The following is a 25725-nucleotide window of genomic DNA, read 5'->3' as shown; positions in this document are numbered from 1 at the left end:
TGTGGTAACTGTTTATCAAGATCATTTTTCAAGTGTGCTTTAAGAGAACAGAGTGCAGATATACATCTTTAAAGATGCATGGCTGGAAAGAAAAATAATTATTCTTTAAAAGTTGGGGAAAGTGTACCTGCTTAAAATAGGCAAAATAGTAGATGATTTCTGTAACAGTTAATCATACTGATATTCACATAAGAGCAAATTAAATGCTTCACAACCACCCCCGGTGCTTAGCTGGGTAACAGAAACAGCTCTTTCTGGCAGATAGAAGTTCAGTGGTAATTTCAGGAATGTTATTATTATTAACCCTCCTTTATGTCTTTGCAAGAGCATTTCAAATTTTAAGAGGAAAAATAATTCATCCTTACTCAAAGACAACAATATTAAAAATGAGTGTGGTGTTCACATCAAAATATTGGTCTTCTGATCTAGGGCACCTTCCATTAATTCCCAGGTGACCAACACTGTTTTACTTTCAGATAGATGTAAATGAACTGTGGTTACATGGTGGTAAAAGTTTCTCACATATTATCCTTCCTTCATCTCTACAATCACAAAGCTGGGCTATCACCAGCTGAAATATTTTTACATATGAAATAGCACTGTACTGGCCTTTCACGTTCAACATCCAGTACTCAGAGAGACATTAACCTCTTTCAAAGAAAAGATCTTTGTTTCTTTTCATGAAATATCTTATTCTCCTCCTGAGAACTCCAAAAATGTACTGGACCCACACAACACATAGATCCTCAGTGACACAATTTTAGGCAAAAAAGTTGACAAAGTGATTACCCAAACAGTTCAGTTATAAACCTTCTCCTGTTCAGAAAAGAAGGGCTAGACATTAATTCTACATTTTCACCAAGGTGTGATTTTGGGAGTTGAAGGGTCAGAAGAAAATGAGCTACTGAAATCAGTGTTAAGTAGTTCTATTAAAAATCTGTTCAGTGTTACTGGACCAGGTGAGCTTAATCAGTTCTTTCCATCTCTAACTTTATAAATTCTGCTATTCTTATCAACATAATGAGAGATCCTTTTAGACTGATTTTGGTGTCAATCTGAACTAGCATTATGTCAAAAAAAAAAAAAAGGTAAGTCATCTTCATTTACTGTAAGCTCAGAGACTTCATTTTTGCAGCAGATATTCTGTCATAGTTTGCTTGAATTCTGTGGCAGTAAATTACAAGATACGTCAATGTAAAGCGGCAGTGAAATCATTTATCATTAACTTGAAGAGGCCATTATTCAGCTCTGGAAGATGACTGTTTTATGAAATACAAAAGGATGAGATCATGATTTAGCGACTAGGAGAAGTGTTCATTTTCCAAAACAGCAGTGTATAGCAAGGGTGAAAAAGGAATGAAGCCTAAACAGTTGATAGTGCATACTGTTTTGATGTTCTCTATCTTACTTAAAATTGGCTTTTAGAAAACTTATTACTGATTAGCAGACACTTTTTACTGGTTGGCTGCTATATCTGTTGCGCTTCTTTCTCTGCAATTACAACTCTCACAAGCTACCTCAAGTACATGCCCTACATAAGTGTCAGGAGAAAGATTTAAAGAGGTATAAAGCTTTCTACGTTCTAAGGTTATTTGAAGCATTAGAGTTTCTAAATATGTGCTTTAGAGAGTCCAGAAATTATCTTTTTTTTTTTTCTTTTTGACGTAGTCACTAATGTATTTGGCTGCTTAACGAAAATTATCCCCACTTAGGAAGCTTACTTGTGTAAATAACTAATAGGATGCTTTTTTGTTACGACTAATTTTGCAAAGATTGAAGATGTGTTCAGCACTGAAAAAGGAAGCATTCAACAGAGCACAGTATCAAATGCCATAAAGTTAACAGTTTCTAGAAGAGATTAAACATGGGATTTCTCTTTTTATGATGCAGTCAATAAAAAGCACAGAAATGCCTACCTTTTCCAGCTGGTGCATCCCTTCCTCAACACAACAAATGGATGCCAATGTTCTCAATGTCTGGGGATAAAGGCACCTGAAATAATCCTGGCGGCAGATCTTAAAGAGAGCAACGACACCTCCTTCCTGCAGATGAAAAGCAGAAATCAGAAAAATAGCACTAAACTTTTTTCTACAACATGATTGAGATTGGGACAGAGGGAAGGGCAGAGTCCTTTATTAATATATCCAAATTAGCTATCATCAAAACAACAAGGATGTTAAACTTGCACAGAGAACTCAAGTTGATTAACGCTTATACAGAAAGTGATGAAAAAGTAATACAGCCTCAGTAGGAGGTGTGCTTAAGCAGTCGACTTTTACCAATAAGAACAAATTAAATTAAACTTGACATCCATATGAAAATGACAAAGAATTATCAATAGGCTGCAACTGGAGTGATATTTAATTGATAGTTCAACTACATGCTATCAATTAAAAACAGATATGTTAGCAAATATTTCACATTCCTCTATGTTTCTGATATCCATACCGTAATTTTACATTAATAAAATATGAAAGAGAAGGTCGCAGGCTGAAGAGCTATCGAAAATGTCAAAGGTGACAAATTCTACAATGATACAATCCATATATTCCTCTTCTAGCACATAAAATTTGCATTCCTACGCATTTTTCTTCAGATATGGCACATAACAAAAAATAATTGAGTATATAAAAATCCCTCTAGTAGCTGCCCTTCATCATTTCCAGCAAAGTGCAAACGTAAATAGTAGCAAAAGTTACATAATAAATGGAAAGGTACAGATACAAACAATATATGCACTTCAGGTTTTTCTTGGATTGTGTTGTTTCTAAACGTTATGCTTGCCAGGCAAACTACAGAAGCTTTAATTTATTTTTTTTCCATGTAAAAGTAGCCACACAGTGAAGAAAGAATTTTAAACGTTATTCACAAATGAAAAACCTTGGTCTAAAGTAAGTAGTGATACCACAGGTATGAGTTAAAACTAATTGGAATGATGGACCAAGTTTAGTGTAGATTGTTCAGACTAAGCCTACTTAAGTAGCCTCTAAAAAAATATCTTTCAGATTTACTTATCATCTTCTTCTCTTCCTCCAGTTACAGTATTTGAAATCTCAACAGGTTATTCTAACAAAAAATGTCCAGAATACAATTCAGAATTCTTTCACATTTTTGTGCTAGTTCTGCTGGAATTTAGCAGAGAATAATAGAGTAAGATAACGTGTCCATTCAGCCTGGCAAAAAAATAGATACTGTCTTAAAATTAAATTAGACAAAAATTAACATCTCAACATAATTTCAGGATTCAAATTTTTTATAGTATCTTTACAGACATTTGTGCCATTTCAATGAAATCAGTGAAAAGAGAAGGCTTAACAAGGTTTCTTCAGAGTAAAATTTATTTGTGGAATTGTAAGAAGTGCATGTATATCTTTGAGTTATTTTATTTCTACGGGGGCTATATTCAGCTTACCGCACAAAGACATTTCACAGCCTTTAAAATAAAAGGCAGAACACTAACAAGAAAAATTCTTACCGTGATTCTTCCATCCATAAAAGGATATTGGTATTTCCCCCTTGTAATAATTGAAGTATCTATTAATAAACATAGAAATGAGTACAGTGCTGTCCTCAGATCTGAGGTAACTGGGATTTCTTTGGTCCTATTGTCAGTATGAAAGTACTCACAGTTCTGTGGGATCAGAGAAATCTGGTTCTCTAATTTGATTATAATAAGCAGAACTTTGTAAATGACAATAATGACAACTGCACGTTGGCTTCAAGCTTTCTTTGACAAATGGGTGCCTTGCTCTTGTCTCTGAGGGACAGGAAGTGATTTATCACTGTGTTTGTTGGGAGAAGATCCAAATTGTTTATTATGTGCACCGCATACCAGTACCAAGTTGTAAAATGTTGACCATAAGTAATGAATCTCGAGAGCTGTAAGTGAAATATAGAGCAAGTAGGAAATAGTGAGCCTGATTCTATGGCTTGTCAAAAGCACTCAGGTGCCCAAAGCTTTATTGGTATCTCAGCATTCTCCAGAAGTAGTTCACCTTTTTCTGAATCTGTCTCTCTGATGATGGCACAATAACTGAGTTACTCCATCTCACAGGGCTAAGTATAATTTGGTCACATTTATTCTTGTACTTTATACTTATTTAACACTCAAAGAATCCTAGCAGCACAAAATTTTTCTTGCTTTGGAAATCAGCCAGCTCTACACCTTTGCTAAAGCTCCTGATATATGTAACCATGCTTTCATCTTTCTATTTATCCTCTGTAGACTTTTGGTCGATAACTGGAACCAAAAGAAAACCACAAGAAGCATTGCTTTTGCTGTAATTCAGGTTTCATTTGGGACAGGCTTCACATACTCTGCAATGATAGGGCAACTTGCTTTACTGCTTGATGATCTGCTTTTCTCCTATACTGGATTAGCAGGAATTCAATTTCCTAGAGAATTCCCTGAGATGATATTCAGAAGGCCTAACACTAGATAAAAAAGAAATCACCTGAAATACAATCACAAGTACGTGATGAAGGATGTCATGAGAATAAAAAGCCACACTGCACAAGGAGTTCAGTGAAGAGTGAATTTCACAGTGAATTTCTTTTAAAACATTTTCTGTGTTACTTGATGTCCCACTATGTATTAATTTTAATTTTGGAACTGATTGCTATGGATTCTTCTGCTTGTCACAATCCTGAATCAATTTAGAGACAGTCTACTTAAGCAATGCTAGAGTTTTTGACAGGTGCTCAAATTCACTCAAAGCATTTAATTTTTGTTTTTTAAAAACTCCTTGTGATCTTGGAACATGATGGTAGAGGTTCAACAACAAAGATACTAATTTGTGGGTTTTAATAAGAAAGATTTGAAGATCAAAATCTAATAGACTATATTATGAAAAAGATTGTGAATACACTCCTGTAAAGGATGCAGCCACAGACAATGATATAATTAAGTCATGCTATTTTATGCCTAAGTACATGTCATGTACATGAGATATGACAGATGAAGAGGATATTAGCAACATTCAGATCCAAAGGTAAGAAACCGATCCACTGACAAAAACTTGACTGAAACGAGCTTTTGCAACAGATTCTGCACCTGACTCTTCCTGTCCTCTTTTTGCTTTTAAGCTCACTGGTGGAGTTTCCTTTCTTGCCCCTTCAGCACTGACAATAGATGAATGTGGCATCTAATTCAAAATCCTCAGCATAGCATTTATTTCTATATTAACTCAAAATTCAAGGATTGTTATGATCACTATTATAATTTAATTTTAAGATTTCTCCATTTCTTATCCTGTGCTTACTGCTACTCGTTTATGTTAGCGATCTCAGTCTTTACATTTCATGTGGAGAACACTGAGCAGCAATGGGTGATACAGCAACATGACCTTCACAGAACATTACAGTTACATTTCTAAAAAGAAAAAAAATATTGAACTCATTTTAACTTTAACCTCAACACTCAAAACAATTTCCAAGTGAAATAAAATCGTAGGTGGCTTTGTAGAAGAGGATTTTTGCCTTTCAAAGACTTTGATTTTGATAACAGTATTAGCAAGGGAAAATAAGGAAGAGAGTGTAGTGATTGAAAACCTTACCAAAATGAAAACAATAGATCAATTTCAGGCAGCTTTCCAAAATTTATGTCATTCTTGATTTTATACTCAAAATTTTGATGTATCACAGAGCCATAATTGATAGCTTAACACAAAAACCACTAAATGCATTTCACATATTTCTCTGAATTATTCCACTTCTCTGTCCAGTTTTTTTCAACAGTAACAGTGTTCTCAAAGGAACTTCTGTGTCCACAAGAAGTTTTGAGATCTTTGCAAAAACTGAATCCATTCTTGCCCTTGTAATGAGCTGGTGCAGTGCCAGATTATTGTTTTGTTTTGTTTAAATCACCTTGCACTTTCCCTGTCATAGCAACCTATTCGAGTGATGGAATACAAAATTCTCGTCCATCACATTTCCTCTGCCCCCATGCTCAGTGATGCAGGTAACTGATGCAACACAGAAGATGAAGGTGAGTCTGGACAATTACATTTCAGTGCATAGAGGAAACAGATGTGCATGACAAGCGATACAATCACCACTGTAGTTTGGCAACCAAACACCACACAGGGTTCTTTGCATAAGAGCATGCATTTCCTCACTTGGAGATCATTTAGCGCATCCTGTGACACATCCGTGTAATATTAGTAATAAATTAATTTAGTGATTTTATTGAAGGTCAGACTTCACTTCTGCTAAATGGAACTGTCTGTGGAATTCTCACAGTGACAAAAAGCACAAGACAATTTTCCTCAATTTGTTAGTCCTGCACTTCCTCAATATTCAACATTTTAAAATTGTTTTGGATACCACTGAGTGGAGCTCAAATACCAATTCAGAAAAAATTAAACCCCTCATGCAGTTGCCAGAATCCACTACACATTTGATTCTGCTTCATTCAGAGCCTTCAGTGGCACCTTTTGCTATGCAAACATCTATAAATATAGATAGAGATAAAACTAATTAGATAGTTCTATTTAACTTCATCTCTGAGCAGGACAAGAGGTTGGCATGTTCTCTCTACAAACAGAAGCTTGAGAAATTTGGGAAAAGATATTTCCCTCTATGTACACTGAAGATGAGATTATTCTTTGCTTGACCTCACAAAATGCCTTTCCTTTCTCACTTTTTCAAAATCCAAGTATCAAAGGTATAGACTTTGCAGGGATTGATAGAATTATGAATCTCAGCAGAGCAATGGGTTTAAATCCAATGTTATCAGCAAATTCATCAGTTCATCAGTAAATGAGAACACACTGCATGAAGTACCTATGCTGTGATGATATCCTTCTGCAAAAGGTAAATAATGGATGCAAAGTATTTCTAAAATTACATCTTTAATAATATCTCTATCATCCTCAGTACAAATAGCTGAAGAGTTTTTCTGTTTCTCTGTGTACTCAGTAGCTATATACATAATCAATTGCAAAGTTTCTCTACTTACATGGCTGATACTTAGAACTACCATCTGCTGAGAGACTAAAAAGATACCCAAAGTGCTGAAAGGAGCAGCAGTATACCTGATGATACAGACAACTGCAGTTGAATCAATACCCAGAAGCCAGCTGGAGCTTATCCTACTCCAGTTGCCTGTAGAGGCCTTGAACTTTAATGAAGAACAACCTTTGGAGAGAAATGCCAACAAACTACCTATGACAGATACTCCTTTACTAGTGATGCTGTTTAGAGCTTAAACATAAAGGTGAGATAGAAGTCAGGGCAGCTGGCTTTCTTTCTCCCTGCCCTTGGCACTATAACTCCTGTATTTTGGTATTTACAAATCCATAATTGAGATAAGGTGCTGAAATGCTAAAATAAAGGTTTTTCACGCAAAAGCATTGGGCTGCTTTTAAGAAGTTACTTCTCCTTGGGTACTACCTTTTCAGTACGTATTCCTCTAATATTTATGTTTTTAAGTTTAGTTTCAACAGATTAAATTAATTTCGGGATGCATGTTTCGTTTGAACTCAAACTGACAACTGAAAATTTCAGTCCAGAGCAAAATTTGACTTCAAGCGTAGTGAAGTGTAGCAATAACATCTGAAAGGCTTAAGAAAACTGTATCAGAAAGACAGAAAACACATCTATAGGTTTCCATTCCTCTGTTTCCCCATACAACTTTTGTCTGAATTGCTCGCCTGCAATGTAAAGAATCATCAACATTAATTGGGCACTTAAAACTATTGAGAATTTCCTTCCATTTCACTTCATTTGGGGTAATCAATTAAATTATGCTATTTATGTTATAAGAGCACATTATAAAGCAGGAATTTTGGGAGAGGATAGGAGGAACATAGGCAGAATAAAATAACAGCAGCCTTCCAATTGAGAGGATGCTATCAAGATAACACAGTCAGGGCCCTATGTAGAAGTAACTGGCAGGAGGAACTTTAAAAAATGACACAAATTGAAACAAGAGAATAGCCAACTGAATGCTGTGAAATACCTACATCATGAAGAGACATCAACTGACATGAGTCTTCTTGTCTACTTCCTTTTCTCTTTCTCACCTTCAATTTATTTTGAAAGCAACAAAAGGAAAAAGTTCCTTAGAGTAAGTTTCTGGCATTCTTCAATTTACATCACATCTCCTAAGACACAGGATTTCATGTTGTACTACTCTACTTTTGAAAAGTCACCACCACTAGGGTGAACAGCAAAATAACCTACTCAGATTACTAATTTTACTTTGAATTAATCCATGTATTTACCCCCTTACCTTAGCTATGATACGGCACAGATGAGTACCTTCCTGGGTGAGGCTGAATAAGCTGTTAATTGCTGACTCAGTGATGTACACACTATCCGACGATTCTATTTGTCTCAGCAGGTTCTGTATGACATAAGGTAATTAAAAACCAGTTACTTCCAGTGATAAACACTATTGTATTTAAGATGAAATACAGTGGGAAGTCAAGCCCATTTACTCTATTTGATATTTTTTCTTCTCACCCAGCCCAAGCAAAAATAAAAACAAGGGCAAGAGTCAAAACAGTAATATTATAACACATTCAATATCACATTTGAATAGACATAACTAAGAACAGCAACAGGAAAAATTAAGCATGAATAGAAAAGAGGAATGTGTTTGAAAACGTTAAAAAGAGAGCTCAAGTTATTTAGTAAATTATTCTTGTATTTGACCTAGAATTGAACTACAAACTTAAGAAGGAAACAGCCTCCATGCAGAAACTGTATCACAGGTTGTGTAAATATTCTGCATTATTCATATGTAATATTGCTATACCCTTTCTAATATAACTTTCTGTCTCTAGGATCATCATTATTGTCAGTTTAGGCATAAAACTGAAAGGTGATACTGACTAATAACAGGAATTATTAGGAGAAATATATTTCATGCATTTGTTTCTCAAATACATGAAGTAGGTAAAATATTTTTATATTTGTAAGTAGTTATCTTACATCTTCATGTGTGCCATTGCAGTTGCACAGGTAAACATAGCTGTTAGAAAATACAAAGCTTAATTTTATTCTTTGAAAGTTCATGCAATCACAAGAAAAAGAACTAACTGTATTTATTAGAAGGAGGAAGGCAAGTGTTTATGTATTTAATGCGGCTTTGAAAGAAATATCCCTTATTATATTTTACAGTTACTGACAGAAAATTCATATATCTTCCCTTTAAAAGTTGCTTTCTCCCACTCTTAGCATCTCCCTTAAATAATCAGTTCCCACTTTAATATTAATCCTTTTCATCAATAATTCCTTATACACTGGTCTGAAAAGAAAGCTCTTTAGTAACCAACCATCATGGCCTCTCTTTCAGATGCTTTGTCTTCTCCAGGGCAAACTACCCACAGAAGGCAGAACCTTTAAGGCAGAACTGGGTGCACGACATGGCTGGATGATTCTGAGAAATATTATTTTCATGGTTTTTATTAACAACCTCTTCTCCAAGAACTCAGCAATGCAAATGCTTATGGGATAGTGCAGAGTAATTAATCTTGCTTTCTTAAAACATACAGGGACTCGGATTTAATGTGTCAGCAAATATCAAAGTATCCAGAGGCAGAACTATTAGCAATATAGGACTTCTCTTCAAATTCAAGAGAACAAACATCAGAAGAATGACTGCCTACTCACTGAAATTGCAACATGCAGTTATTTATGCACTAAAGTTCATACACCACCTTTCATGTTATTCTTATAAATTCTAGCCAAAGTGTGTTAATCAGTAGCTTGTTACCTTGTAGCTTGTTATAATTCTGAAAATATATTCTTGACACTTTCTAGCAACTACAGAAGATGATTCAACTTTTGCTAATTTAAAGCATCAAGGTACAAAAGAATTTAACCAATACCATTCAGTATTTTGTTTTAGTACAGTAGTAAATACTGTTTAACAGTTACTTCTTCATCAAGCCTCTCATTCTCCTGATAGGATAAAAAAAAATTCAATATAACATCACTTCTGAAATATGGACAAATTAATTGAGCTTAATTACATTTGTTGGGGTTTTTTGAGCAAGATTAAAGGGTGCAAAGAGACAGTTAATGAGATCTCAAGAAACTAGCATAAGATAGATTGCTTAGACTTTCAAGTTATTACCTCAAGAATGGTTTAATGGACAAAGTATAATGCATCTATAATCTCAGATTACTCTGTGTTTTATCAACTTTTAATCACCACTGGAAATTACATGTCATGCCTGTAGTGATACAGCAGTATTTCTGGAATGCTCTATGCACACACACACACACAGAAGTTTTGCTCTCATCAGTCCTCACACTATGGAGGAGGGAAGTATTCCAAAACCAGTGGTGGTTATGATAAGCCCATGCAAAGGGTTATTTGCTGTTTTGGTGCAAAAACAATACTGATAGTCACACATAGCCTGTACAAAGGTTGTTATTTTAATCACGACTTCCCAGAGTCTAAGATATGCTCTAGGTAAAATGTGTGCTGTAATAATATATATATATTATATGTATGTCTTCTAGAAGTTTTAGCTTTCAATAGGAGCTGTTGAGAGCAGGAGAAACTTTGAGGTTTCTAAAGAAAGGCAGTGCCTGTACAGGGAGAAAAAATGTGTACAAAGGTCTTGTTAAGACGACATTATCCAGAGATTGACTTCCTTGTACTGAAAAAAATATGTATCAGGAATGATAATTAACACTGTAATCCACAAGATCATTCTGCTTAGGAAACAAATCAGGTAAAAAAACACATTTAGATCTCTTTGCAAGATTTTTGAATTACTGACCACCGATTTGCTGAAAAGAGATATAAATATCACCCTTCTCTTAATCAAAATTCTCCTTCAAGACTTCACATCGGTGAAGATGTTTATTATTATTATTACTTTTCTTTTTATACTGCAGACTAACCTGCACCTCATGTGTTAAAACCAGCTCTATCAACTGGCCAAAATACTGAGCAACAGAAGTGAGCGTTTCATTAATACAAGATTTCATAGACTTCAGCATCTGTTCATCTTCTACTTGTATGCACCTAAAATAAAAGAGAGAGGGAAGCAATGAAGGAAAACAAGATGCAATAGACTCCCAATTGTTTATCATCATGATTGCCACAGGTGAGCTCTACACCAGAGTATCAAAGCTTTGTTTGCACATAGTAAGCATAACACCAAAGGACAACAATAGACAATAATGAATACTTTGGGGATCACAATCTGCTTCATACACTGCAGACCTAATTTTGCTGCAAATGTTGTGTTTATACCAGCAGAACTCTACTTTTCTCTTATGCTTATAGTTACAGTCACTCGAGGATGCCTGCATTTCAGCTGCAGCTCTGGTTGTGAAACACAGAGGGACATACTAAGAAGTGTTCTCAATAATTTTCATTTACTTTCTTCACCATAGTTTAATAAAAGCAGGACAAGGGAACAATCTGAATCTGTCCAAATGAATAAAGATCATTTAAGCAACATACTCAAAAGTGAAATAAAGCCCTCTGTGAAGAATGATTACACAGAGCAGCTTTATGGAGTTGGTGTAACCATCCCGTAACCAGGTGCAACTGGTTGCAAAGATAAAGATTCATCATACATTCTACAGATGATACATTTGTGCATTCAGATACAGATGAATTATTCAAATGAAATAACTGGTACTGCTGCACAGAAATGCATTATTTTAATTTGTCAAAAATTATTCCACCTCATCAAGCTGCTGCAATGGAAGATACAGTTTTGTTGATCAGGGTTTCCACCTACATATTATGTTCCCTTTTCAGAAGTACCTGTCTTTCATTTAACAAGTTTTTGTCAAACAGAAAAAGAGAGAGAGGATCACTACAGGATCTTGTTAAATCAGCATGCCCCATAGTAGAATAAAAAAGTAAAGTTTGAGTTGTGCAAGTTTGGCAAACAGCATTAGTGCTCAAGGGGTATTCCTTCCTGATCATTACAAGCCATCTTTTCCCCTCATGATTCTCTGAGAAGAATGACTGGTGTGGCATTTGAAGTAGAGAAAGACCAACTGAATTGCAATGGAGGAAACAGGATAATGTACATAAGGTAGGGTAAATATCATGAGAAGGATTACACAGAAATTCTTATTTTGTATTCTCAGCATTCTAGAGTGCATGGCGCTAATTAAACCTACATATGAAATTAAAAGAGTACATATTTATTTGGGTTTAGTTTTCTAATATGTGGATACTCAGAGGAATGCCAACTATGACTATGTCTATAAAGAAACAATATGAAAGTTTTCCACAGAAGCTGAAATCTTGGCTTTCCACAGGGAAACTCTGTGAAAGCTTTGTCACCTACACCATTAGAATCAGACTTTCTCCCTTGATACCTAAAAGCTATGAAAAATGATCTTCCGTATCCATGCCAGGCTCTTTGTGCAACAGCGGATCCCATCTTTCATTAAGATGCAGTTTAGATAAAAGCAATTCACTTCATCCACTGGGGCTAACATTCGGAAAGCCTTTCAGAGCTGCAGGGGCCTAGTTCAAACATTTGAGAATGGTAGTGGATTTGCACTTCTCATCACAAACTCTACAACATAATAAAACAGCAAAACGAATATTTCAATCCAAAAATTTAAATTACCTTTCTGTAAATGATGTAAATTCTGAACACTTGTCTATTAAAAGGTTTTCCATCTGGACAGATAGAAGGAAAAGGTGATTTTTAGTATCCATATGTGTTTGCTCTTTAAAATACATGCTTGCTCATGTTAATCAGGTAAAAAACTACAGATCTATTATGTCATATAAGCACTATTTCTTTGTGTTGTTTTTTTTTTCTACTCTTCTAAATAAAACAAGTAGAGATAAAAATAAGATTAATAAAAACATAGCATCTAGATCTTAAATGCAAAGAAACTCACTGATATTTCAGTGCAGTGTTCACCAAAAACTAAATTTTTTACAATCTAATTGGTCAACATGACCAGCTTTGACAATCAGGCCTATGGTAAAATAAGATCTACATTGACTCCAAAATGGTTTTACAACTGAAAAGAAATTATATAATAAGAAAAAATGAGATTGTATAAAATTGCAATTATTACCAAAAACAAAAGATAAAAGACATCAAATGAAGCATTCCTACCTGATTCATTTCTTCCGACGAACTCCTGGTAAATGCATTGTATTCATTTATCATGGAACGTACATGGCAATTGACTCTTACTGTCATGCTGTGGACTCTTTGCCATCTATTCTTCTCCAACTTCTGAGCAATCCTGGTCAACTCTGTGCTTATTATCCAAGCTCTTTTTAATAGCAACTGTAAATTATCACTTGTGTTATACTGAGAGGAAAGAATGAGTTCACTTTGTTCATCCTTCTCAGCACTGATCGGTTTGGACTGGAGAATACACATGCATTCACAGTCTGTCATCAACTTCAAATCTTCCATCCACCGCTGAACAGAGTCCACCTGCATTAAATGCATGCTAAGAGGCAGGGAAAGAAGAAAAAACAAGATGAGGCAAAGAGATCTTGGAATAACCATCAGCAATAAAACACTGTTATATTTAACCACCAAACTGCCACTCATTGTCAAAAGGTAACAGACTGAACAAACATTTTGCTTGTAGTATTCATTGAGAACCACGCTTTCCTTTCTATTCCAGTGACAAGTTCTGGGTTTCTGATCACTTTTGCTCTACAGAACTACTACAAAAAGCATACTGCAAAAATCAGAGAAAAATCAGTAGAGATTGGGGATGACTGAACAGAATTTTAAGCTGCAGTTTTGGGGGAAAACAGTCCTGCAGTCCTTCGCATTTGATGTGACAAAGTAACAAAGTTATGTGTTTGTTTGCTGTTTATAGGACTACACTTTGCCTGTCAGTCTCTGCACAGAACAAGTTTTACCTTGCAACATCTCTCCAAAGCCCTTACATCCACTGTGGGACAGCCAAACCAAGACAACTAATGGTACTGTCAGCAATATCAATTTCTCCCACATCACAATCCCCATAAACCTCAGCTGGATTCTTCTTTCTGATGATAAATTCGCCTTCTCTCATGTTTCTGTAAAATTTGCACATCTGACTTCCAGAGCACATTTTTGCACTACAGCGATCAAACTATAAACAAGTGAGGCTGCAAGAAACTCCTTGACCAGCAAGGGCGCAATGGCAATGAGCCTGCCTTTTGAGCCCTTGCACACTCTGACAGAAGCACAGCTGTTAACACATAGAATCAGCAAGGTTGGAAAAGAGCTCTAAGATCATCCAGTCCAATGTCCTGAGCTGTTACACCAAAGCCTGCCTGTTAGAGCAAACTCTGTGATTGCATTAGCCAACATGTAGACAGTGATGGGGAAGGACCTTTCAAGTCTTGAGCTCAGCACTGGTTGAATTCCCTTCCAGACCACAGAGATAATGCTGCACGAATTACCAAATTTTGATTATAAACATATGCAGGAGGCTCACCTCAAGTATAATTTTACATAAATCAACAGCAGACAAGAGACAAAGGATCGGTTTCATTGATCAGTTTTCCCTTTTCAGCAAATACAGTGAAACTTCTTTTAATTTTAAACTTCTCAAGCTGCTGCTATTTAAGGTCTTTATTTTACTCAGCTTGAGGACTGTGTAATTGTATTTTATGATTGATTGTGACTCACTTTCTTCTCACTATGTGTAGTCTCCTTATTGCTTTTTTGGATGTGAAGCAAGGTTTCCTAATAGACAAAAATAACTACTCCAGAAGTTTGAGATCATGATTTATAATGACATGCACAGTTTACGTGCAGTAAAGGATAAACTCATTTGACAGAGTAATGTATTTTTCATTTCCAAAGTGCACTATGATAATTGATTAAATCTCTGTTTAGCAAGTACAAATAAACTCTTATATTATACATTCACATGGAGAGAAATACTCAAATATAAGGTTAGTTGGATAAAACAAGAAATAGCTCAATTCCTCTATTCTCAAATAGAAATCTTCAGTCCAAAAAGAAAAAAAAATTATGAAATTGTACACAAAAGACTTTAAAGAAATTCTCATTTGTCTCAGTTCCTACTAAAGTAATTGACCAAAGAACAGTTGTGTAACATAGAAATCTTTGTCATCTGAAATTTAACATCCTTTAATTCCACTGGCAGAAATACCATTTACCTTATCTCAGAACCAAAGGACCACTAAAAACCCCCCTTGTTCACTACATCAACTTTTCTGCTACATTATGATTTAAACTAATCTCATGATCAGTAAAGTGAAGAAATATGAGTTCACTTTCATTCACTTCTCACATCTCACATCTAAATAGACAAAATCTTCTGAACATTCAAGGCATGAATTTGCAGATTATCTTTTGCATATTAAAATAAGGAAAGCCAAGTAGAATCATCCCTAATTAACTTTTAAAAATCATATTCCAGACAGCATTTAATGATGTCTCAAAACAAGTTGATAATTTCCATCTTGTCACCCATTACTGAAAAAAAAAAAAAATTACCACACCTACAAAATAAAAACACCCATTATGGGACAGACTAAAAACCTGTCTAGCCCATTATCCTGCTCCCAACACGGCCATTAGCAGATGCATAAGGAACATTTGAGAGAGGCACTGGAGGAGCTGAGCAACCCCTCCTTCCCATCTTCTGTCAATTAGTGGCTTATGAACTTCCTAAGCCAAAATACACATCTGTGAAGGATGTTTTCACAATTCATGAAACAAAAGATTGCCATTAATCCCTTTTTGAACTCAGTTAAACTTTTGGCCTTTACAACATCTAGAGACGATGGCTTACACTTTGATTAGGGTTTGTATGAACAACTATTTCTTATAGCTTATTTTAAACTTATTGCCTTGAGATATTAATACAAGCTCTGCAGTTCTTGTATGGCAAGAGATTTTGAAGAGAGCTCCACCGTAGCCGCATTTGTACAATTCACTAGCTTATTCGCTGTGACTGATTTCCTTTGATTTAGCTCATTTTCAAGACATCAAAACTGTGCTTATCCAATCTGTCAGCATACAAAAGTGATCTCTCACCTCTGATCATCTGATTACCCTTCCCCACGTTTCTTAAAAACATTTCTAGTTCTCCAATGGCCTTCCAAGATGAGATGCAGGAAGAGCGCACCATATCCAAAATTCAGATGCATCATATAAACATATATTTGGATTATATTTTCTGTACATCTCCATTTTCCAAGAATTCCCTAAATTACTTTTATTTACTTAAGTGCTTTGAAGAGAGCTATTCCATGCTTATCTTCCAGAAAGCCTAACTACTTTTATTTCAAAATGGATATATAAGTGATAACATAGTTTAGAGTTAGTTGTCCAGTGATGTAAGGTGGCTCTTCAGTTTCTGGCTCCTTCTCACATTTCCAACTATGTTCATTAACAATTAATTTAATCAGATATCTTACTGTTTCAGTGACTCAGTATTGACAGGTACTTCAGTGATTGCGTGGTTGCAGTTATTTTGAATTAACCTGATCAATTTCACATCATCTGGAAGTGTTGTTATCCTGTTGTTATAACTATTTTTCAGGCAGTTAACAAACACACTGAGCATTATTGGTTCAAGAATAAGAGACCTTAATGGTGCGATTTTGCCCAGATCTGTTTCATTAAAATCCATTAGGTAGTTAACTGGCAGAGACCTTCGTGTATAAAGTTAACTCTCCACTAGTTTAATTTTTTTAATTTAGTATGCCTTGGCATACTGACAAGACAGCAATTTATGAAGACTGCGCACCAAAAAAAGCAGCATTTCATGTAAAATTAGAAGTAATTCAATACAAAATAAAAATTCAAAAGAAACCATTTCTTTAATGTCATCCTATTTTAAATGAGGTTGTAAAACAGCTGCAGTTTTTAAGATCATTCAGTTGAATTTCAGTAACTAGCAATTCAAATACACTGAATTCTAGTGTGCTGCCAAATGTCTGTTTAAAGATCGTATTCTGACATAATCATCTGGCTGAAACCAACATAGAGCAACAACATGTTGGGAGTACGTTTCTTCAACAGATGCAAAGACCTTGTTCTATACGAGCATGTCTACACTACATAATGCTTTGACTCCAATTTCATCATGGAAAAGGACTCATGGGAAAAACATTATCATCTTATGTTTCTAATACGTACATCATTTTGTGAGTTACCAGCTCTTTTCTTCTTTTTTTAATAAGTAGTAGGCTAATGAATCACATGATCCTTAGGACAGACCAAGCAACCCTTTAGATAGCAATCCTCCGTCTCTCACATTGGTGCAATATGAATACAGAAGTACAAAAGTGAAGAAATAATAACTAGATCATATTTACAGCTTCCAGCTTGGACCTCTCTACTACAGTTTTACTGGCAGAAATACATACTTTTTTAAATTGCAAGTGTTATCATAAAAAAGAATTATGCCTCCATTTTTTATACTGAATTTCAATAAGTACAGAAGTTTTGTATTTTATAACAGCATGTGAAAGACTGAGCTAATCAATTCACATGAATACTCCCAGGGGCCATCACATTTATAAAGTGTAAAGACTTCTGCTGTGTAGAATTATGGGTTTTTTGAGGCTTCTTAGTCTTTTTATTCATTTTCACCTGTTATGACAGATTTATCACAGATCCTAATGATAACATTTAGTGAGGCTTCCAGATAAGCCTACAGTGTAAGTTGTTGCCAAGACTTACAACTATGCTCAAATTTATTATTCTAATTAGCAGCAGGTAATTAATTGGCAACAAACAACTTCTCGAATGGATTTAGCCCCCTCTCTGAACATAACTCATCTCTAATTTTTTTCTAATACATCTATTCCAAATTATTCATAGGTACCCAATATTCCCAGGGCCAGTTTCTACATTAATATAATAGACAGCAGAACTCAACTATCAGCGGAAGGATTTAGTGAAGAGCCTTAGAGAAGGCTCTTATTTATACTCAAGTCATTTAACACTATTAATTGCTTGTAAAAGCCTTGTGGATCTGTGATATACTTGCACTAATTTTAGCAAAAATTTAGCATATCTAGGGAAGTAGCTTAAATGATATAGAGTACCTGTAGGGTAGCTGATTTTTAAGTGTACACACTTACTTTGAAGATCACTCAGAGTAATCGCGTCTATGAATATTTAGCATTTTAATTGATGTGGCAAACTAAAGCATTAGTCGAACGATTTGCAGTGTTCACCCTTCTCCTCGATTTGACTTTCTTTTCTAGTATATCAGTAACCCAACCTCAAAGACAAAAGAAGAGTTTAGTATTTAACAGGCTGCCCAGAGAGGCTGTGGATGCTCTGTCCAACGAGGTATTCAAGACCAGGTTGGATGGGGCCCTGGGCAACCCGTTCTAGTATGAGATCTGGAGTTTGGTGGCCCTGCATGTGGCAGAGAGGTTGGAACTTGATGATGGAACTTGGGGTCCATTCCAACCCAAGCCATTGCTATGAATTAAGACTTCAGAAAACATCAATGGAAAGAAAAGTATTTCCATGCCTTCAAAAAAAAAGGTAACAGGTTACATTAAAGCCTGAATTATAAGGAAAGTAAAAGCACTGAACAACAGTAAACATTTTTAATAGATAAGATACAGTATGTAAATTAACTATAACTTCATTGAACCTAATTAAAAGGCCACATAAATCATTTAGCATTAAATGCTACACCAGTGTTCTTCTCAGATCTTTATGCTTTTCTGAGAAATCCTCACTGTAAGTTGTCCCCCTAAAAATGTCTGAAAATATTATACTGTCCTAGAATTACTGGCATATTGTAGAACATAAGACATAATATAGAATCACAGACCAATTCAGTTTGGCAATTAGCTTGTGTAAAATTTAGGTAAGCTTCACAGATATTAATTTTCTTAAGTAGGGCCAGGTCCTTTCCAGCCTCTGTCATCTGAAGAGATAGACAGAAGACAGAAGAACTAGTTCAGCCTAGTTTTGTGGATTCTCACTTTGTGCCTAGTACATTTCATTGTTAAGACAACAGCTATCTCCACAAGCACATTCTAGCTGTGAACTCAGTGACTTAAGACAGCCATAAAAGAGAAAAGCATTTCCTAGCAGAATATGGATAGAAATGCTAAGTAAACTCTGCCAGCAGCAAATTAACGATAGTGTAAAGCTCTGCTTGGCTTGCTTGCAGGCAAAGCTGAACAAACAATATGCCAGTGTTGTCACAATGATCGCCAACTAGAGAGATAACTGATGATTTTCCATTTGCTGTAACACTGATATTTGCAATGTCACTCCTGGATCAGCCTGCCTCAATTTTTAGTACTTACAGAATATGTACAATTCTGGCCATCTGGCCAACATTTGTGTCTTTTGTTCAGCATGCTACTCGATTACTTGTCCTGCCTTAAATGGATTCCCTTCATTCACAAGCAAATTGTTCTTTGATGAGCTGGATGAAGTAGTCATCCCTTACATCTTGAGGTGAGGTTCTGAAATAAGGAGCTATTGTCTTACTGCAGAGACAAAAGCAGTACTGACGTGGCAAGATTCTGCCACTTTCTTTCTTGTACATATGACATTTTGTGCCTTGAAAAAAACACGTGTTATATTTTTTTCAAAGTAAAGGTGACAGTAGAGCTGAGAGGTCTTCGCTTTGTATGAAGTACCTGAGTCCTACCTGAGTTGGACTGTATGTAGCTCAATAAACACAGAACAGCATATCCTGATGGAATATCACAAGATGATCCTACTCAGAACATTTGTACATCTGGTTTCAGGACATTAAGTCCTGAAAGCACCCTGATAATCTCAAAGGGACATTGTTGCCACCATACATTTAAATTGCAACTTATTGCCCAAATACCAGAGTTCTAGCTCTCATAAATAGCTCTGAGGTTCCTGAAACATGTAATGGGAGAAATGCCAACAAGGCCAACAGCAGGAGAAAGTGTGCTCAGGTTGTTCATCCCTGTTCATTGTTCCCTGATGCTCAAGCTAAGCTTGTAATCACAGAGGGCAGTGTTCCTCACTACTTTTTAAGAACAACATAGTCTAAAAGGAATCCTTGTAAACACCTAGCAGGGATAGAGAAATAGAAATACGAAGGAGGGAAACAACACAGGAAATAATCTAGGGTCACAGATCATGGAAATGCTCAGAAACAATTGCAAGAAAGGGCTAATTTGAAGACTAACATGAGAGTTCAGGAAGGTAGAGCCAGGCCCTCACTGAACATATATTTTTTTCTAAGTGTGCCTTAATTTGTAGCTTAATAACAAACAGTACAGATTTCTGTGCCTTTTTCAAAGGAATTATGACATGCATTATGAGCAGCACCATTAGCTTTTCACCTCTTGCTATTTACTCACATAAGGTCCTAACCCTACTGATTAAATAAAGCCTGTTTTACTTAATGAAGAAAGCAACAATCATTTTTACAGGGAGTTATGAGATCAGTATCACTCAGGACAGTACAGAAACTTGGGGACTCAGTCACATCTTTTCACAGCAACTCTAGCTAAAAAAAGCCAACAGTAGGCTATCCTAGAATCGCATTAGATTATTAACCCTTCAACAGACAACTTAAAAAGATGAAAACTAGCAACAACATCATAAATAATGGGAATAAGTTGTTAGAAATACCTTAATTAAACCTTCTCATTCAAAGAAAACATTTTCTTACCGAACATTTAAGCATGTTTATATGCTTCTGTGGAAACAGAGAACTGAAAATCAAACCTGAAGCCACGAAATGCACTCATCTGATAGCATCAGACAATATGTTCAAAAATGGCTTAAAAATGAACTGAAAATAGTTCATTGTGGGTTCATAAGTGCTCTTTTAAGCAGCTAGACTAGAACCTCAGTGCTCTGTCGGTAACATCTTATTTCTCATCTAGATTTCTTAATAATTATTTCATTCCCATTTGGTTTCAAGTTCCACGTCCCATAAGAACTTATCTTTTAATACATTTTTAGAAAGAGAACACAGCCTTCTCAGCTCCTGATTCATAAAAAATTAACAAGCAAAACTCTTTGGGATGCCTTTACAGCTCTTCTCCTCTTTACTCCCCTTGCACCAAATATTCTGGTGGCTGCTGCAAAATCTGTTTCTTACATACTTGATATCATGTTTGATATCAAATAAAGTCTCAAACTAACTTGCACAGTGGCATTAGTACACCGACATCTCCACTAGAAATATGTTCTTCTCACACCTTGGGCTGATCTTACCATTACACACCATCTCAAGCATCCCATTATGAACTAGTCTACACAGGCTACTTTTCCCTTTCCATTGAATGAGCTACAAATTGTTGCAGATCTTCTTGTTGAGACCCTAACCACAAAGCCTTGAGATTTCAACTACTCTCTTCTTTCCTATTACTCATTGCCTCAAGATTATTTTGCTAGCAGTGCTCCAAAATTTAAGTCACAGCAAGTAGTATCACTTATGAAATGAAACATTTTAATAAAAACAAGTATGGAGAGAAATAGCTGAAGTCTACTATTAATTATCTTCTTTCAAAAGCAACTCTTGTGGTTGTCCTTTCCCATTTTACTCTTTGCCTGATAGTTATGTCTTTCTGTATTTACCAGTAAATTACCTTGTGCAGTCTCCACTGATTTACCTTTTTTATGAAGGAAAACAGGAAAACAAGATTATGTCATAACAGAATAAAAGATTATTCAGTGCATTCCATTTTCAGCAGGTTCACATTCCCCTGTTTCCTTTTTAATCTCAAATTTTTAGCTACTCTCTTAGAGCTTCTTTCCTAAATTTCTCCTCTTTTCCCTTCCAGTTGCCTTTTGTCCTACCCTCCCTTGTTCCCTAGATATAAGCACCATTTTTATCTGCTTTCCACTTGGAGTCGATACAAAATTTTGCTAGCTACTTCAGCACCTATATAGTTCTTGCTTTTCATGGATTGAATTGTGCTTTCCTTTTCCCAGATACATTTATTTATTTTCTATGCCTTTGGCAGTTGAAGCTAGATGGTTAATGTTCCTATTGCCACCGATAGATGGGTCTTCATTTAGTCAGGGTACTTTTCCCCCATTTTTAGTATGTACTCCTTACTAGTTATGTGTATGAAGCAGACATTCCTTACCTTCTTCTCTTTTAATCTGTGGTTATTGAATTCATATAATTCATATATATTAAATGGCTTTTCTCAAAAATCTCATTGCAAAACACATAACAGACAGAATATACAGGAGTCCTAGTCTGTCAAATCTCCTCTTAAAAGGTTATTTAGCAAACCTAAACCTTCTGCTTAGCCTTCCCACAAGGACGCAGCCTACTGCTCAAGTCTAGGCCACAATAAAACCAATTAACTGTGCATGTGTAAGCCCAGGAGTTTGCATGGCATACTTTCCTTCTGTACACATTGCCTCTTTCCCAAAAAAATCAATAGTTTAATTTCTGGCATAAAGCTAAAACACCCTGCTTCACTTCTGTTTTTCAAACGTGTTTCAAGTTCTGAATTCTTTCCCCCTTGCCTACTCTACTTCGCCCTTCCTCTACTATCATCCTCTTTCTGCTTACCCAGATCTCTTACCTCTTTCATGCTGCCCAGTTGCCAGAGAGAGACCAGTGAGCCAAGCAAAAGAATGAGATATCTGCACTCCATTTTCTGTACAAGGCCAGATTTGTATTTTTTGATTTACTTAAAGCTTGTGTTACTCTCCAGCCACAATAAATTTACTCAGAAGAACAAAGTGATCTAGTGGATAAACTGCTTGAATAGCAATTGCAAAATTTGGGCTCCACTCTTTGCTTTTCTACTAATATCCCAGCCATTTCCATCACCTTCTGCCAGTTTGCCTTCTGCCAGACTGGCTCTCCCCTGCGTAGCTTATAGAGGATGAGACACTTCCTTGCTTTAGCACTTGAAAGTTGTGCCTAGCATTCTGATCTTGGCTGCAGTGTACAGGTGCTACCACTACATGTAAGAGAAGCAGGCAAAAACTACGATTTTCAAAGCAATCCCGAGAGGAGTTCCTGAAAACTATGTGGCAAAAGGAGAAAGAAAATTAGTGGTTATTTTTTATTTATTTATTTATTTTACCACCAGAAAGGGACCTTTGAATGAAGGACAATAGCTAAAGAGAAGAATGCCTGAGCTGGAACAGTCTCATTAAATTCTAAAATCCAAAAGCAACTGGATTCCAACACATGAAAAAGACAAGAGTTCCACAGGGTTCTTCAAAATGCTGAATGAGGTGAGGAAGAAGCCGCAGGCTGATTTCCTCATAAAAGTATAGATGAGAAGGGTAAGAATCCTATGGATTGTTCATTCCTTGGAAGTAATTCATTAGTGAGGACTTTTCACCTTGCTGCTGTTCACAGCAGCTCTGGTAATCTCAGATGCTGAAGGGGAGGAAGGGAGAGAGCAAAGTGTGCTGAACAAGAGCACCACCGCACTGGTGTCAATCTTCTTCTTCAGAAGGGAGCAGATGAAAGAAATTACGTAGCATGGAGGACAGAGCCAGGTGGCTTTTACAAGCTGGGAGAAAAATGTTACAAATATTGAGAAAAGGAAGGTTGAAAAAGTGTCTTCTCCCTCTCTCTAAGTGAGTAGGATGAAACAACCGATCCATTTGTTCTTCATTTAATGACAGCAGACTTTGGGTCACTGGCAGTGAATCTCTGGCACAAATGAGGTAGCCATGATTCATATGGGTATACAGGCTCTATGTTCTGCAGTGCATTAAGACAAAACAATGATATTTTCTAGAAAAAAAAGCATCATTACGGTATTACTGCGCAAAAATAAGTCAATTATCCCTCCTTAATTATTTATTTAGCCTTAATAAACTCTAATCGGCAACAAAAGGAACATAGGAAAAAGCTAACAAGAGGTAAAAGTGTAGCAAATGTGAGCATAGGTTTGATGTTAGTGTTTTGCAGTAATACATCCCTGGTTCAGTGAATTATTCCGTCACATCAAATATAAATTGATATTTTATGCAAGTACACTATTTTGTATTGAAAACAAATAAAGGGTAAGTATAACCAAGTTACTGTCTGCTTTAATGCTTTATAATGTATTTCTTTATATATGCTTTATAATATATCGTACATTTCCTCGTAGTGGAGCAAGAAGATTTAAAGTGAAACATACCAGAACTGCAAGCAAGGAAATATCCCATATTATGATGTTCCTTACAGATGTCAGTCTTAGCTAAAATTTTCTTCACATAAATTTACTGAGTTGACAGCACTTCATGACTGATCCACACCAAAAAAATAAAGGTCTTATTCACTTAATATTCTCTCACTTTCCCTTTGCCATTCCTGTTATAAGAGCAGGGTTTTCAGAGGAAGGAAAAAATTGCATATTTGTCAAATGTCTGATTAACAATCCTCCATGATGCTAGAACACATGCAGAAAATAAGGTAACTTCACTGTAGAGAGAAGTAAATGTAAATAGATCCAGAGTTCTGTGAGATATCTTTGTATTGCTGTTTTCCAGCGTGCAAGAATAAATCTATATTGATTCATTAAATGACTTTTGACACTCCATAAAATTTTCACAGCATCTGCTAAATGGTTTCTCTAAGCCTATCAGTTGTCAAGTTGGGTATGCTTTGATTCTGTAACTACTGTTGAGACAAATCGGACTGGAATTGCTGAGATAACTTGGCTCATCACTAAGTGCAAGGAAAAGGATGTGGAATTCAGGTTCCAGCTTTCTCTCTGACTCCTGTTCCTGGAAGGACTCAAAGCCCTCAAATCCAGATCCTAGATTTGAAACAATTTGATCAGAACTGTGCACTTGGGGCACAACTTTAAGAGAGATTTTTCCTCTCTCCAGCATCCCCTTCCCAAATAAGTTCCATTTCTCTAAACTCATTACTAAGCTGGGCTATAATGAAAAATTATCCATTTCAAAAAAACCTAAAAAGATTGAACCTTTATCCTCTAAGTACAAGCAGAGAAGAAATTACACAATTCTCATTTTGGAAAAGATTATATTTTACTTAGAAATATTCCAGGAATTAATTATTTAAACAGACATTCTTTAAAAGGCAAAGACAGATACTTGTGTTCTGTTACCAATAAATCAGACATTAAAAAAGCTAAACAACCAAGAAGGAGACAAGACTTCCCTCCTTCTCACTGCTACGTAAAATAAGTAAAGAAATCTAGTTCTACTGGACAACAGAAACCAAGTGTCAATGAACACACTAAAAGCCAATAAAATACCCCACGGATAAGTAACAGTGTAATAGAAATCCCATGCAAAACAGTAATTGTTCATCAAGATTTTAAATTGTATTCTATTCCTGTTGCAGGAGGAGTAAAAAAAAAATTGAAAAAAATCAATATTACATACTGTAATTTTATTCTATAACTGAATCAGCAAAAACAGCATTAAATATCTTCTATCTGTATTTTGCCAGATATGTACTGACAACAAACATAGCTGGCTTGTATCTTGGCTTTTCTCTCTTCCCTCTCCACCTTTTCCCATCACCTAAACCCTCCTTGACATCTGACAAGATCTCACAAGTTTTGAAGACTTCAAATAATCCAGGCTGCACTACTCAACCCAAAAATGCAACAGAACAGGTCTTTGAAGAACAATACTGATACAAGAGTCATTGATCGTCCAGAGACTGGGGAAGGATAGAACATCATCATCTTCCTGATTTCAGGGAATGAAATTTTTGCCTGATCTACTAAATGTGGCTAGATTTTTCATCATCCCTGATCATTTTTTGAAGGTCTGGTTTATTGGTTGGCTGGGTTCAAGTTTTGCTTTTGAAGGTGCTCTATTTTTTTTTTCCTGGGTTTTCTTAATTTGGTTGCCATTTGGG

At 35.8% G+C, this 25725-nt stretch overlaps 1 protein-coding gene across 2 annotated transcripts in view; it reads right to left on the bottom strand.

The window, feature by feature from the left end:
- The window catches only part of INSC (INSC spindle orientation adaptor protein), a 119596-nt gene that overhangs the window by 43962 nt on the left and 49909 nt on the right, over positions 1 to 25725 (bottom strand). For both annotated transcript variants that reach the window (XM_042814862.1, XM_042814863.1), the window contains exons 3-7: positions 13068 to 13413; positions 12564 to 12616; positions 10864 to 10987; positions 8234 to 8347; positions 1917 to 2042 (exon numbers count right to left, since the gene is read on the bottom strand). In XM_042814862.1, the coding sequence (XP_042670796.1) occupies positions 1917 to 2042; positions 8234 to 8347; positions 10864 to 10987; positions 12564 to 12616; positions 13068 to 13413 (763 nt within the window). The remainder of the gene's footprint in view (positions 1 to 1916; positions 2043 to 8233; positions 8348 to 10863; positions 10988 to 12563; positions 12617 to 13067; positions 13414 to 25725) is intronic.

This window comes from Centrocercus urophasianus, unplaced genomic scaffold (assembly GCF_019232065.1).
Source record: "Centrocercus urophasianus isolate 14NV4802_14NV808 unplaced genomic scaffold, USGS_Curo_1.0 seq_14, whole genome shotgun sequence".
NCBI lineage: Eukaryota > Metazoa > Chordata > Aves > Galliformes > Phasianidae > Centrocercus > Centrocercus urophasianus.
The sequence above is the reverse complement of the archived record's forward strand: the minus strand, read 5'-3'. Positions and strand labels throughout refer to the sequence as shown.